At 44.6% G+C, this 16562-nt stretch overlaps 1 protein-coding gene across 4 annotated transcripts in view; it reads right to left on the bottom strand.

The window, feature by feature from the left end:
• The window catches only part of LOC126092261 (uncharacterized), a 918328-nt gene that overhangs the window by 80089 nt on the left and 821677 nt on the right, over window positions 1–16562 (bottom strand). The window contains exon 1 of one of the 4 annotated variants that reach the window (XM_049907775.1): window positions 15502–15572. The exons of the other annotated variants lie outside the window; for them this stretch is intronic. Within the exon in view, the coding sequence (XP_049763732.1) occupies window positions 15502–15547 (46 nt within the window). The 5' untranslated portion in view covers window positions 15548–15572. Of the gene's footprint in view, window positions 1–15501; window positions 15573–16562 lie in introns of those variants that run through there. 4 annotated transcript variants of the gene reach the window in all.

Here is a 16562-nt window from a genome sequence, read left to right as displayed (position 1 = left end):
CAGCAGCGGAAGAGCTGCACTTCTGTCACGTTGAAAGACTCTCATCAGTCGCCGTTGGTCCCGTTCTTGCAACATCTTTTTCCGGCTGCAGTGATGTCGGAGATACGATGTTTTATCGGATTCCTGATATTCATGGTACTCTCGTGAAATGGTCGCACGGGGAAATCCCAACTTCATCGCTAACTCGGAGATGCTGCGTTCCATCGCTTGTGCGCCGACTGTAACCCACGTTCAACCTCACTTGTATTTCGATAACCTGCGATTGTAGCAGCAGTAACCGATATAACAACTGCGCCAGACACTTGTCGTCTTATACAGGAGTTGCCAACCGCCGCACCATATTCTGCCTGTTTACATATCTATATATTTGAATACGCATGCCTATACCAGTTTCGCCGGGGTGACCGAGCGGTTCTAGGCGCTTGAATATGGAACCGCGCGGCCGCTACGGTCGCAGGTCGAAATCCTGCCTCGGGCATGGATGTGTGTGATGTCCTTAGGTTAGTTAGGTTTAAGTAGTTCTAAGTTCTAGGGGACTGATGACCTCAGATGTTAAGTCCCATAGTGCTCAAGCCTTTATACCAGTTTCTTTGGGGCTTCCGTGTATGCCATTTATGTACTGTACCAAAACCAGTGAACCGTAGTTTTCGTAGAGCGCAATTCTAACGGTAAGCCAATGTAACGTGCTAATGCGTTTCTATGCCGTGCTGTTTACCGTAGATTCGTATTGCAAACTGGCAACATTTCGTCGAAACGAGCGTGGCAGCGCGCCGCGAGGACGGGGATCAGCGCGGCGTTGCTGTGCGGCGGAGGCGCCTCCAGCCGCCGGCCTGCCCTGCAGGACCGGCCCGCTGCATGTGCATCCCGGCCGTGCAGCGGCCGGCTCAGCCCCAGCAGCCGCCGGCCGCTGGCTGGCTGGCGGGCGGTCACTCACCCCGGCGCAGCCCGCGCCGAGGTCACGGCGCGCTCTGTCCGGGCCCCAGCCCTCAGGCCTCGGGCGCGCACTCCTCAAATGTCACACCACACGCTACTTTGTTGGCCGCACATTTTACGCCGATGACCAAAAACTTTATGGCCACCTGCTAAATAGCGTTTAAGTCTCCTGTGGAACGGATTCCAGACACCAATTAGTACATCTACATCTACATCTACATGGATAATCTGCAAATCACATTTAAGTGCCTGGCAGAGGGTTCATCCAACCACCTTCACAATTCTCTATTATTCCAATCTCGTACAGCGCACGGAAGGATCGAATACCTATATCTTTCCGTATGAGCTCTGATTTCCCTTATTTTATCGTGGTGATCGTTTCTCCATACGTAGGTCGGTGTCAACAAAATATTTTCGCATTCGGAGGACAAAGTTCGTGATTGGAATTTCGTGAGAAGATTCCGTAGCAACGAAAAACGCCTTTCTTTTAATGATGTCCAACCCAAATCATGTATCATTTCTGTGACACTCTCTCCCATGTATCGCGATAATACAAAACGTGCTGCCTTTCTTTGAACTTTTTCGATGTACTCTGTCAGTCCTATCTGGTAAAGATCCCACACCGCGCAGCAGTATTCTAGAAGAGGACGGCCAAGCCTAGTGTAGGCAGTCTCCTTAGTAGATCTGTTATATTTTTTACGTGTCCTGCCAATAAAACGCAGTCTTTGGTTAGCCTTCCCCACGACATTTTATATCTGTTTCTTCCAATTTAGCCGTCCAGGGTGGCCGAGCGGTTCTAGGCGCTACAGTCTGAAACCGCGCGACCGCTACGGTCGCAGGTTCAAATCCTGCCTCGGCCATGGATGTGTGTGATGTTCTTAGGTTAGTTGGATTTAAGTAGTTCTAAGTTCTGGGGGATGATGACCTCAGAAGTTAAGTCCCATAGTCCTCAGAGCCATTTCAACCATTTTTTCTTCCAATTTAAGTTGTTCGTAGTTAATTCCTACATATTTAGTTGAATTTACGGCATTTAGATTTGACTGATTTATCTTGTAACCGAAGTGTAATGAATTCTTTTTAGCACTCATGTGGATGACCTCACACTTTTCGTTATTTAGGGTCAACTGCCAATTTTCGCACCATTCAGATATCTTTTCTAAATCGTTTTGCAATTTGTTTTCATCTTCTGATGACTTTATTAGGCGATAAACGACAGCGTCATCTGCAGACAACCTAAGACGGCAACTCAGATTGTCTTCCAAATCGTTTATATAGATAAGGAACAGCAAAGGGCCTATAACACTACCTTCGGGAAAGGCAGAAATCGCTTCTGTTTTACTCGATGACTTTCCGTCTATTACTACGAACTGTGACCTCTCTGACAGGAAATCACAAATCCGGTCACATAACTGAGACGATATTCCATAAGCACGCAATTTCACTACAAGCTGCTTGTCTGGTACAGTGTCATAAGACCTCCGGAAATCCAGAAATACGTAATCGATCTGAAATCCCTTGTCAATAGCACTCGTACGAATGAAGAACTAGTTGTTGTGGTCTAGCGGTTCTAGGCGCTCGGTCCGGAACCGTGAGATTGCTACGGTCGCAGGTTCGAATCCTGCCTCGGGTATGGATGTGTGTGATGTCCTTAGGTTATTTAGGTTTAAGTAGTTCTAAGTTCTAGGGAACTGATGACCACAGATGTTAAGTCCCATAGTGCTGAGAGCCATTTTTTTGAAGAACTAGTTGTGTTTCACAAGAACGATATTTTGTAAACCCATGTTGAGTGTGTCAATAGACCGTTTTCTTCGAGGTAATTCATAATGTTCGAAAACAATACATGTTCCAAAATCCTGCTGCATATCGACGTTAATGATTTGGGCCTGTAATTAAGTGGATTACTCCTACTACCTTTCTTGAATATTGGGGTGACCTGTGCAACTCTCCAGTCTTTGGGTACGAATCTTTGGTCGAACGAACGGTTCTATATGATTATTAAGTATGGATCTAATGCACCAGCATACTCTGAAAGGAACCTAATTGGTATACAGTGTGGACCAGAAGACTTGCTTTTATTAAGTGGTTTAAGTTGCTTCACTACTCAGAGGATATTTACTTATACGTTATTCATGTTGGAAGCTATTCTTGATTCGAATTCTGGAATATTTACTTCGCCTTCTTTTGTGAAGGCATTTCGGAAGGCTTTGTTTAGTAACTCTGCTTTGGCAGCACCGTCTTCGATAGAATCTCCATTGCTATCGCGCAGAGAAGGCATTGAGTGTTTCATGCCGCTAACAGACTTGACATACGACCAGAATCTCTTTGGATTTTCTGCCAGGTTTCGAGACAAAGTTTCGTTGCGGAAACTGTTATAAGCATCTCGTATTGAAGTCAGCGCTAAATTTCGAGCTTCTGTAAAAGATCGCCGATCTTGGAGATTTTGCGTCTGTTTAAATTTGGCACTATATACATAACAGGTGTATGAAAGCAGTTTGTAGGTAGTTGACTACATGCGGAACTTTGGGTCTGTTGTGAAGCCTGCTCGGATAGCCTAGTGGTAGACAATTACATGGGGTGCGTCCACCCATCACCTTTATCACGCGTCGAAATCTGCTGGAGACGCTTTCAGTGAGATCTCTGGATGTCTGTGGACGAATGACAGCCCATACTTCCTACCAGAGAAGGTAGTGTGCTGGACGCTACGGTAACGAGCGAAATCGACGTTCGAACTCATTCCAAATATACACGGAATGTATTCTCAGTTGCGAACATGGACAATCATCGGTTGTATAGCGGAACAACGACAGTGCAAATCTGCGCCGGACTGGGATTCGAACCGGGATTTGCCGCTTATCGCCAGCGATGGCCTTACCACCAGGCAATTCGAGCAGGCTTCACAACAGACCCAAACTTCCTATGTTGTCAATTACCTACAAACTGCGTTCATAAATCCATTATGTATATTCCCATACAGGGGGATATTTTAATTGCAGGTCACTTTCCCGGTGTCGGCAGATAAATACAATACTGTTGGCTGTGAAGCATGCTCGGATAGCCTAACGATAAGGTGACTGCTCGCGATAAGCGGGAAATCCAGGTTCGAATCGTGGTCTGGCACAAATTTTTGCTATCGTCATTCCATTACACAGTTGATCGTTGCTCATATTCACAACTGTGAATACATTTCATAACAGCTGTAGTCACCGCATGCATGTCCGAAGGAACATTGCATTGCACTTCTAAACAACACAGGCGCTACAGTATCGTATAAAACCCGAAAGTGTTCGACTGCGGCCAAGCCAACACTCTGGGAAGACCAGTCTACTCCAGTTGTGGTATCCTGCCCACTCGTCTAATATAGGGTGCCTAGGAAGCTGTTTTCTCGGATTTACAATTCAAGTAAATCTTATTAATGGAGTTTATTATTGTAAGTTAAATTGACAATACTGAACTTGGCACACAAGAAGGTGACATACAAATAATCAGTGTCCTTTGGTACATACAATTTCAATGCAAGCAAAACACAACAGTTCATAAGTCACGGCTACAGCTTTTGTATGACTGATCGTCGTTTAGTGTGGCCCCTGCTATTTTTTTTCTTTCTTGTTATTTTATACCTTTACAAAAGGTAGGCCGGCAGCGGCCTATCTACGCCGCTCTTCAGCCACAGAAAGAAACATAAAAGACACATGAAGACATAAAAACAGATGTACAAGTAGGATAAAAACGGAAGACATACAATGAAAAAGAAAGGAAGTCGTTCACGGAAGGCACTGGTCGCACAGGGAATATCAGCTCAGTGCACAAACGTTGACAGACGGTTGAACACGTGAACATAGGAGCACTGACGAAGAAACACCATTGCACTATTGCACTAAGACGAAGAGAAATACTAACACAATGATGGCGATCTTCGGCGCACTATAAACACACTGTTGTACGAAAAAAAGGGGGGGGGCTGTCACAGGGAAATATGGGAGGGTAAGGGGGAGGGGGGGGGAGGATTCCAGGTGGAGAGAAGATGGGAGGGAGAGAGGAGAGGGTATGAAGGGGATGTGGAAGTCCAGGGATGGGGGGAGAGGGAGAGAGGAGGGAGGAAATGAGGAGGGAGAGAGGGGAAAGAGGGTGCCCTGGAGGAAAAACACAGGAGGAGCAAGGGGAGGATTATATCTGGTAGGAGTGATAGATGGAGGGAATGAGGGAATCATCCAGGAGGGGAAGTTGGCAGAAGCTACCTTGGACAAAGGGTATGGAGTGTGGTAAGATGGAGAATGGGTGGAATGCAGGTTTACAGGTGTGGCAGCGGATGGGGGTGGGAAAGGATGGCAGAGACAAGTGGGTGAGGGGGATCAAGTTTATGGGAGGTGTAAAGGATCTGTATCCATTCAAGGAAGAGGAGGAGGTGTGAGAAAGAAATTAAGTTGCAGGGGATCGGCATGAGGGATAGGCGAATGCGATAGTCGAGGTGGAGCGCATGGCGTTCCAGGATTTGAAGGGACTTGTAGAAGGTAGGAGGGGCGGAGATCCAGGTGGGATGGGCATACCAGAGGATGGGGAGGATGAGGGATTTATAGGTGTGGAGGGATCCAGACTCCATGTGCGGCCAGAAAGGAGCTTGAGGAGGCGGAATCAGGAGCATGCCTTGGCTTGGATGGTCCAAAGATGGGGGATCCAAGAGAGGCGACAGTCAAGGGCAACGCCAAGGTACTTGAGGGTGGGGGTGAGGTTGATAGGACGGCCGCAGACAGTGAGATAAAAATCTAGGAGATGGAAGGAAGGGGTGGTTTTGCCTACAATGATCGCCTGGCTTTTGGAAGGATTGACCTTGAACAGCCACTGGTTACACCAAGTGGTGAACCACTCAAGATGGGATTGGAGAAGGTTCTGGGAGCATTGCAGGGTGGGGACGAGGCTAAGGAAGGCGGTGTCATCGGCGTATTGGAGAAGGTGTAAGGGGAGTGAAGGCGGAGGCATGTCCGCCGTGTACAGAAGGTAGAGAAGAGGGAAGAGGACGAAACCTTGGGGCACACTGGTGGAGGGGTGGAAGGTGTAGGCATCCGCGTTATGGATGGTGACATAGGAAGGACGGTGGGAAAGAAAGGAGCCGATCAGACGGACGTAGTTAATAGGAAGGGCAAAGGTTTGGAGCTTGAAGGGGAGACCGGAATGCCATACACGGTCGTAGGCACGCTCAAGGTCGAGAGAGAGAGGAAGATGGCGGAGCGACTGGAATTTAGTTGTTCGGAAAGGAGGTGAGTGAGATGAAGGAGAAGGTCATCGGTAGAGAAGGACGGCGGAAAGTCACATTGGATAGAGGGAAGGAGGCGCTGGTGGATGCGTCGGGTGAGGATGGATTCCAGGACCTTGCTGAATACCGAGTTAAGGGTGATGGGACGGTAGGAGGAGACAGCGGATGGCAGTTGGCCGCTGCTCGGGGAGCGGCGCTTATATTCTCTTCGTATAGGGGCCCTCCTGTCGTGGTGTCGTCCTAGTCAGCGTAACGTTCCAGGCCGACGTGCCAGCGCTTAATGTTACACTGGAATACTAGCATTGTTATTGTCCACAAAGCACAGCAACACAGTGCTGCTTTATGACACAGTGCACTGTCATGCTGGCACAACCACCGCTTCCAAACTGTTCCTCTACTGTACGCAGTACACGATGCTACAGAATCCTTCCGCGTTTAATGTTCTCTTAAGAGCAATAAAGCGACAGCACCCTTACCGCGAAAAACACCTTCATACTTTAACATCACCTGCTCCATTCTTTACCCCTGGCACTATACATTGCGGTAGGTAGCGTTTTCCGGGCTTTCGCCGAACCAGAACCATTCCATCGGATTACCACAGCGTACAGCGTGACTCATCATTCCAAATCACTCCAACCACCTCCTGTCCGATGTCGTCGCTCTTCGCACCACCTCGAGCGTCGCTCAGCACTGACTGCAGGAATGTGTGGCCTATGGGGAGCTGCTCGACCGTTGCACGCAATTCTTTTAATCTTCCTACGCGCAATCATTGTGCTAGCTGGATCGCTGGCAGAACTTTACGACTCACGAGTGATTCCTTCTAGTGATATCGTGCGATTTTTATACATACGCTTCGCAATGGTCGACGGTCCTTGACCATCAGTACGTGAGGCCTTCATTTGGCTGTGGTCGTTCTTTCACTGTCACATCAGTCGACCTGGGCTGCTTTAGAAGAGTTGCATTGTCCTTGGTGGATTTGTTACTTATATCCCCATCTACATTGGGAAAAATGATCATTACAACAAAATAAGAGAAATAAGATCTCCTGTGGAAACAATTAAGTGTTCGTTTTTCTCGTGCGCTGTTCGAGAGTGGAACGGTAGCGAAATAGCTTAAAAGTGGTTCTATGAACCCTCTGCCAGGCACTCAATTGTGACACTGCAGAGTAATCACGTACAGGTAGATGACATCCGACGACTAGTCCACATCTGAAGTCACTTGCTCTCCTGACTAACCCAGTCTGCCGTTACTACTTTCCCACCGACTACACAACACTTGCCGCCTCCTTACATACAGGCGGATCCGCTTCTCGTGACGTCTAGTGGTCAACACGTATGAGGTGCCCGGTACTTTGGATCAGGTCGTGTATATGGCACCAGATCTCTACGCAGACGTTACATAACTCGCGTAAATTACAGACCTGTGAAGCGTAGGTACAGATGTGTTCCGTCGCTTTCAGATCAAGCGAAGTTGGTGGCCAAGACATCGACGTGAGATCGCTATCATGCTCCCCAAACCACTGTTGTACTATTCTGGCCTTGTGTCAGGGCAGTTTCCAGATGCCATCGCCGTCGGTGAAGAAATCAAGAGCCGGCGGCTGTGACCGAGCAGTTCTAGGCGCTTCAGTCCGGAACCAAGCGGCTGCTACGGTCGCAGGTTCGAATCCTGCCTCGGGCATGGACGTGTGTGATGTCCTTAGGTTAGTTAGGTTTAAGTAGTTCTAAGTCTAGGGGACTGATGACCTCAGATGTTAAGTTCCATAGTGCTTAGAGACATTTGAACCATTTTGAAGAAATCAAGGATGAAGACAGATGATATGCAATAACGTTCACGCCGTCCACAACTGCCACGGTGCCCTCGATTACTATCACGTCCCATGGAAACCCAGGCGAATTTCTCTTACAGAATAATAGTGTCGTCAATGTCTTGCGTCTGTGGCGTAGTCCATGTTTCGAGCAGCCAATTCGACCTGATGGTTGCGTATGCGGACACGACCATCGGCAAACGTGACTCTTCCGTTCAGCCGACATGTTTCCATTGATCTACTCTTCAATGCCGCGCGGGATTAGCCGAGCGATCTAAGGCGCTGCAGTCATGGACTGTGCGGCTGGTATCGGCGGAGATTCGAGTCCTCCCTCGGTCATGGGTGTGTGTGTTTGTCCTCAGGTAAATTTAGGTTAAGTAGTGTGTAAGCTTAGGGACTGATGACCTTAGCAGTTAAGTCCCATAAGATTTCACACACATTTGAACATACTCTTCAATTTCGATGGTTCCGAGCCCACTGCCAACATAATTGACGATGTCTTTAGGTCAACATGGGAATACAGGGGTTGGACAAAAATAGAGAAACGCCGATAGAAATGCATGATTTAAACATAAACGCAGAACCTAGCCAAGCTTTCAGGTTACGCGGTTGTATTTAACCGCGAACGGAACCTGTCCAGTGTCCACAATACGTTGCAAGTGTCAGCCGTGGTCAGAACGGTGCTCTGGGTAGATCTGAGCGCATTATGTCAGAGTTAAGCGAATTCGGTCGTGGACAAACTGTTGGTGCTCGTATGGTGGCTGCTTTCGTAACCAAGGAAGCCGAAGAGTTTGGTCTTTCAAGAGGCACCTTATCGAAGATTTATACCGTACACATGCAAAGCAGAAAACGTCATCCGCTAAGTCACGACGCGGAAGAAAGTGTATGAAGATTACGATGAAAAATAAGAAGACGACAGCTCCAAAAGTCACTGCAAAACTGAATGTCGCACTTGCGAACCCTTGCAGCACCAAACCAACACGAAGGGAGCTTCATAAGCAGAAAACTGTAGGGCGAGCTGGAATTCCAAAACCACTCAACAGTGATACAGATGTGCATAATGGGAAAACGTGGTGCCGAAGATGTAAAACCTGGACTGTGGAGCCGCGGAAGAAAGCCATTTGGTCGGATGACTCTTGCTATTTTGGCTGATCGCGTATATCCTGTGGTACAGTGTTTGTTCCCCAATGGTGATTATGTGATCCAAGACGATAGGGACCCTGTTCACACACTTCGCATTGTCTAGTGTTAGTTTTGGGAGCGCGAGGATGAAGTGTTCCAGTTTTCCTTAGCACCACACTTACCAGATCTCACGGTTATTGATCCTTTGTGATTTACTTTGGAGAGAAGAGTGCGTAATCGCTATCCACCTCCATCGTCGGTACCCGAACTTGCCTCTATTTTGCAGGAAGAATGGTATAAGATTCCCTTGAAAACCATACCGGACCTGTATTTACGCACTCCGAGGTGACTGGAAACTGTTTGGAATACCATATTAGGTATGCTAATGTATTATGTTTTTGTATTACCAGTTTTATTATCCAACCCCTGTACATGGTGGTCGGCTACTGTGGAGCCCCATCTTCCTAAAATCTGTGCCAGGTGGCATTTAATCCCGTGGTAGAGGTGATCATAATGTTTTGGATCATCAGTTTATGTGTCACCAGCATCACCTATCTGACATCCATTGTTCGATGATACTTCATCAAGTCTTTTCCATCTAATCCACCTTGAAACTTAGCAAACTACCTCACAGTGTGTGGTGCAGAGAACATCCGGTACTATCATGTTTTTCCTCCTTCTCCTGTTCCAATCACAAACTGCGCGTGTGAAGAATGACTATTGATAGGGCTCCGTATGAGCTCTAATTTCCTTAATTTTCTCGTCGTAAACATCTCACGAGATGTATATGGGAGGAATTTCAACAGTAAACATCTAACCAAAAGAATTCAGAAATCTGTACTTAATAACTGAACCAATGTAGTCCGTGGACATCATTCTGATTTGCAAGAAATCATGTATGGACTTCCCCATGGTTCAATCTTAGGTCCACTATTGTTCCTCATACAAGTAAACTATCTTCCGCCTAAAATACTACAACAAGGGAATTAGTTCTTTTTGTAGATGACATTAGTATTGTAATCAATCCAAGCATGTATACAGAAACAGAAGATATGATAAACAATGTCCTTAAAAAACCATTCATTAGTTTTGTGCGAATGGTGTCGCCCTCAGTTTTAAAAAGAAATGCAACACATTCAGTTCTGCAAAGCTGGGGATACTACACAAGGTGATGAAATAATAAGTATGGTGGAAACATCAAAATTCTTAGGTGCCAATACTGGTGAGGATTTAAACTGGGAAAGATACATTTTGGTACTCCTAAAACAACTTAGTTCAGCTACATTTGTACCTAGAATCACTGGAAATCTTGGGGACAGACAAATCAGTAAGCTGACATATTTTGCATATTTTCATTCAATAATGTTATGGAATTGTGTTTTGTGGTAACTCATATGAAACGTCCCCATTGAACAATTTTACATGTGAAACGTCCACTTAGAACAATTATACAAGCCTGTGCTTAACCTGACACACAATATTATTTAGCGCAACGCAATCTGACTTTCAATAACCCCTACAAAACAATGGCCCTGACTAACTTTAACCTATACCTTTTACAAATCACTTACCTCACAAAAATCTTCGCTACTCAAGCTACTGCAAAACAGCGAGCGCCACTACTGCCAGCTAAATAAAAGATTCAAACCACTGAAGGTACTAACTACTGATAGGGATAGTTAGCAAATGAAAGATATTAATAGAGAACAAACAATGTATTTACCTTAATATTCATAATTGACATTCAGTCTTACAGATTATCAAAACTCCGCCATCTCTCTCCCCGCGTCCACCACTGCTGGCGGCTCACCTCCAACTGCCCAGCGCTACGCGCTGTTCGCATCCAGCTATAGCAGTTCATGACAATAATGGCAGACAACAATGCAAACTAGCCACATACTGCACACAGCACAGCCAGTGATTTTCATACAGAGTGCTATGTAACGTTGCCAATAAAAAACATAAACAGCAAACTTACATAAAGAAAGCCTAAACAGCCTACTTACACTCATCTTAAGAATGAAAGTCTTCATTGCTCAACAACTTCCTGTATGAATAATATGTGTTGCTCACCGACGATCATCTTGTAGACATCTGTTCAAGGAGTTGAGCATTCTAACTACTGCTTCACTATACATTTAAGTTTAGTGCAAATAATCCACTGCAGTTCAAAAGGAACAACATAATTACAACACCAGAAGGAAGAGTGATATTCATTACTCTGCATTACGGTCGTCTTTAGCACAAAAATTGGTGTACAGTGTTGCAACTAAAATTTTTGATAACTTACCCAGAGAGATAAAATGTCTGCCAGATAGTAAAGTAAAATTTGAAAAGAAACTAAAGAAGTTTCACTCTGAGAACTATTCTACTATTGTAACGTGTAAAATGTGATAGGTACGAATTACTAATTCACATCTGTATACTTCGTAATAATAATAATAATAATAATAATAATAATAACTAAGAATTCTCGTAAATGTTCCGCATGTAGCCACGTTTACAAACTAATTTGCAATGTGAATGTAAAACGACTCGCTCTACATCATTACGATTTTTCATGTAAAATGACTCGCAGAACATAAAACTAGCTAATTATCTCCGTGGCGCACAAGGGCTCTCTTCTAGCGTCTACCACTGGAATTTGATGAGCATCTGTGTAACATTCTCGATTCTAGCAAACGATCCCGCAACGAAACGCGTCGCTCTTATTTGGATGTTCTCTATCTCTTCGATTGGTACTAGTTGTTAAACGTCGCAGACTGATCAACAATAGTCAGTAACGAATGTTTTGTATGCTACTTCTTTCGTGGATAAATTACATTTCCGTAGCATTCTTTTATTGAGTTTTGCTCGGCATCTGCTATTCCTACAACTTGTATTACGTGGTCATTCCACTTCACAGTCGCTCTCGATGGTTGGTTCTCCGTGTTTGCATTTATCACTCTTTCCAGTGATTAATCGCCGCTAGTTTAATCGGTCAGTACTGGAGCTATCAGCCTATTTACGTGCAACACGCTACACTTATTTACGTTCACGAACCACTACGAATCCAAGAACCAATAGTCGGTTCTCTGGAGGCCTTACTGCATTTCGCTACAGGTTTCTGGCGTTGCAGTCTCCCTACATACAGCGGCGTCGCGCGCGAATAGCATGATGGTGCACGCAAAGTTTACCACTACGTCATTAATATGAACTGTGAACAGTAACGCCCTGAAACTTCCTGGCTGATTAAAACTGTGTGCCGGACCGAGACTCGAACTCGGGATCTTTGCCTTACGCGGGCAAGTGCTTGGGTAGATCAATCGGTAGAGCACTTGCCCGCGAAAGGCAGAAGTCCCGACTTCGAGTCTCGGTCCGGCACACAGTTTTAATCTGCCAGTAAGTTTCATATCAGCGCACACTCCGCTGCCATGGTGAAAATATCATTCTGGAAACATACCCAGGCTGTGGCTAATCCATGTCTCCGCAATATGTTTCTTCCCGAAGTGCCAGTTCTGCAATGTTCGAACAACTTCTGTGACGTTTGGAAGGTAGGAGAAGAGGTACTGGCAGAACTGAGGTTGTGAGGACGGGTCGTGAGTCGTGCATTGGTACCTCAGTTCGGTTGAGCACTTGCCTGTGAAAGGCAGAAGTCCCGACTTCGAGTCTCGGTCCGGCACACAATTTTAATCTGCCAGGAAGTTTCATATCAGCGCACACTCCGCTGCAGAGTGAAAATCTCGCTCTAGTAAAGGCCCTGTAACACTCCCTTGAGGTACGCCCAAAATCACATATCAGTTCTGTTCCGTCAAGAACGACATCTTGAGTTATATCTGCAAGAAAGTCTAATCACAAATCTGGTCCGATACTTGATAAGCTCATATTTTGCTCACTGAACGACAGTGCAGAACTGTATAGAATTCCTTCCGGAAGTCAAGGAACGTGGCGTCCCTATGCGGTCACTTGCGACCACACTTTTGCGGTCTGTGCTAAACTCTGTCTCATGGATTTGCGTGGATCTGGATATATCAGACCTCACGATAAAGAACCAGACCTGGAACAAACTCCCGTCTTGGCATATTGCAGACTCACTGTGATTTTAACTTTGAAAGAGTGCAAGAAATTTGTACTTCAGACATTCTTACTTCAGTTTTAAGACTGGATCAAAGCTTTATCGTTATATAATACAGATGGATGCAAGCAGAGTAATATATTACGGGATAGCGCCTTCAATGTTCAACCCCCCCCCCTCCCCCCCGCGAACTATTAACAAATTGAACCATTTGTAACTATGGACACCTTGTATACACCAAATTTCAGGAAGTTTGGATAATACTTAGATGTTGCACACGTCGATCAGTTTTGCAAAAGTAGGAAACATTTACGATTTTTCAGACTTCATGTTTCATCAGGAAAACGAAGAATGAACAACTTAAAATAATATTAAAACTAGACACTAAAGTTAATAGGAATTACGATAGGCAAAACATGTTAATACATTAACCAACTCTGAACGATGTATTCCCTTTTTTGTTCGGCTGATAATTGTAGCATTTCTGAAATGCCTCTGCAGCAGCCGCTTTAGTAGCTGTGTAATGTGCGGAGGAGCGCCATCTTGCATAAAAATGATCCTAACCACCATTCATACTGTTGAAGGGTTGGAATCACACTGGTGCGCAAAAGGCTCTCATGCTTGACTTGTCTTAACAGGAATGGTTTTTTTGTTGCTGGTTCTTAACGGATTAGTTAAAACTTTTTATCAGAGCAATTCCTCTTTCTGCTGTACCACTGACCACCTTAAGAGCGTTCACATGGTTTCTTAGTAAGTCACTGCAGTATTCTGTCATGTCATGGAACCCAAATAATTCAAAAAACGTCTTTTTTATTAGTAACGAGGTGGCTCAGGTCTTCTCCTTCAAAAACTAGGTTTTTATCTTCTAATCGCTTCATTTCCTTTTCCTTTGCAGGTTTGGTTTCTAAATTTTTAGTCATATTTTCCTTGACAGCCTGAGTAATATGTTCTTCCAAAGAAGCCAATCATATTTTTGTTTCTGACAGATGATAAAGGTGTTTCTTAGCGACTGTGAGAACTATTTTTTGTGACGTCTGCTTCTGAGTATGTGCTCGGAAGATGCAGCATATCCAAATCATTATTTTGAGGCCACAGACTTACAGCCAACCACTTCGTGCCAAAAGCGAACATACGAGGCTGACAAAATCTGTAACCCTGTCATTCCTGTCAGTTCTCGTTGAGGAATGTTCAGTTGTTTAGTGAACAGGACAACTTTAGCTGAATATATTGACTTTGGCATCTACTTTGCTCGATGCAGAGCCCATGAGATCCTGAAAGTGAAGTTTTTAGAGGTGCCTCCCTGGTCCACAGAATTTGAAAGTCCAGAAAAATCTGGATGTCAAGACCACTGATAGTATGCCACAACACTCTTCAAACACTTCTTTCAGTATTAGTTCACGGGCGTGATAACAGCAAGCCAACTACAACAATTCCTCTTCAATTATCGTACATGGCCCTTGGATCAGTCCTGTATTATATGCTGTAGCGTCAGAAGATATACCGGTGACATTGTCACGTAGCCCACTGTTCACCAGGGCCTTTCAGAGCAACAGGTACATCAAGCAAATGCTCAAAATCTTTGCCAGTCACTAGACCTGCAACTCTACCTTCCAAAGTTTTGACACGCCCGTTGGCAACTGAGGGTTACAATTTACTACCTTCGTTTTCTTTGTTATTTTACTTCTATTGGTTTCCAGAACTCGGTGAATTGTAGCTGGAGATTCGGAAATGTTTGAAACACAGCGATCAAGTTTCCTTGCACTTGCTATAAATGAAGTAGTTGCTTGTCGAATAGAGGGCTATTCTCGACCCCAAGCAGACATGAGCGTCTAGTCAAGAGGTTTTAATCTAGGACTTGAACGTAATTTCATCGTTGCTGGAGGCGAAAAATCGGTCTCTTTCACTAGATGCTGCTGGTGATAAGGATGTCTTCCAGTTTAACTGTCTTACTGATTTCAGCGATTGCTTTGTATTGTTTATTCTTCTATGAATCTTTTTTTCATCTCCTGTATACTTAGTTCTTAATTTCGAGATCTTCTCTCTGTGAACTAAGGAATTCTTTACTTTTTCGTGATATACTAGTCACGTCCACCACATTTTGCCGGGAAATATATTGCTTTACTCATATTTTCGATTTCTCTTTAGCCAAATTTTGGTAGGTCTATTCCTTGTACAAATTCTGTATACCATCACTGATATTTGCTTTCCTCCACACTTCCTGTAGTTTAGTACTGACAGATTTAGCAGCATCCGAAAGTGTTTTTTTCATTTCCTTGTGACGGTAAATAAAAACTAAAAGTATTTGTTTCTTTGAAGGGAGCCGAGCTCCTAAAGACTCACCACTAGGCACCTTTTCTAGCAGCCAAATTCCTCTTTTGGTTCCCATTTTAAAGTTCAATTACCTGCAAAAGATGAAAGAAATACATGAGAATCCAATTAGTGCAAAGCACTGCAATGTTAGAAATTTCATTAGTTTGAGATAAAAGTGAGCAATGCGCACAACCCCTAAATATTATTCAATCTTCTTGAAATCTGGCATATACAAGGTGGTTCAGCTGCCCCTACCGCTGGGTTTTATGCATCTACAACAGTTTCAGACATCACTTGCAAGATTTTCATAAATTTTCATATACTCTCGCTCACTATATGCAAACTATCAGTCGTACAGAAAAAATGAACAGGGCCTTTTTAAAGGGATATTAAGGTAGTTAACTTTCATACTGGGATGCGTTTTCGCTAGAGGCCGTAGTTTTCGACTTATTACAAAAAAGTTCAAAAGCGAATTTCAAATAATTCAAATTGAATAGCCAGAAAACTGTGGCCTCCAGCGGAAAGGTATCCCAGCACAAAATACACCTACATTCAATTTTCTGCAAGAAGGTCTGGTTCATTTATTTGTGTGCGACGTGACGAGCGAGAGAATATGAAAATCAGCAACAGGGACAGCTGAATCACCCTGCATACCTTTTACATCACTAAAACTCGGGCTGTACGTGAAGTCCTATGAAAATGACATCTTTGGAAAAATGAAACATGCTAACGTCCCCCACCAAATAATACTGCAACCACTGGCCTACGTTCCTGACGCGGTGCATACATTACTGGCCATTAAAATTGCTACACCAAGAAGAACTGTAGATGATAAACGGGTATTCATTGGGCAAATATATTATATTAGAACTGACATGTGATTACATTTTCACGCAATTTGAGTGCATAGATCAATCAGTACTCAGAACAACCACCTCTGGTCGTAATAGCGGCCTTGATACGCCTGGGCATTGAGTCAAACAAAGCTTGGATGGCGTGTACAGGTACAGCAGCCCATGCAGCTTCAACACGATACCACAGTTCATCAAGAGTAGTGACTAGCGTATTGTGACGTGCCAGTTGCTCAGCCA

The sequence above is a fragment of the Schistocerca cancellata genome, chromosome 7 (genome assembly GCF_023864275.1).
Source record: "Schistocerca cancellata isolate TAMUIC-IGC-003103 chromosome 7, iqSchCanc2.1, whole genome shotgun sequence".
Lineage (NCBI taxonomy): Eukaryota > Metazoa > Arthropoda > Insecta > Orthoptera > Acrididae > Schistocerca > Schistocerca cancellata.
Note: the sequence above shows the minus strand (reverse complement) of the source record. Positions and strands in the feature narration are given on the sequence as shown.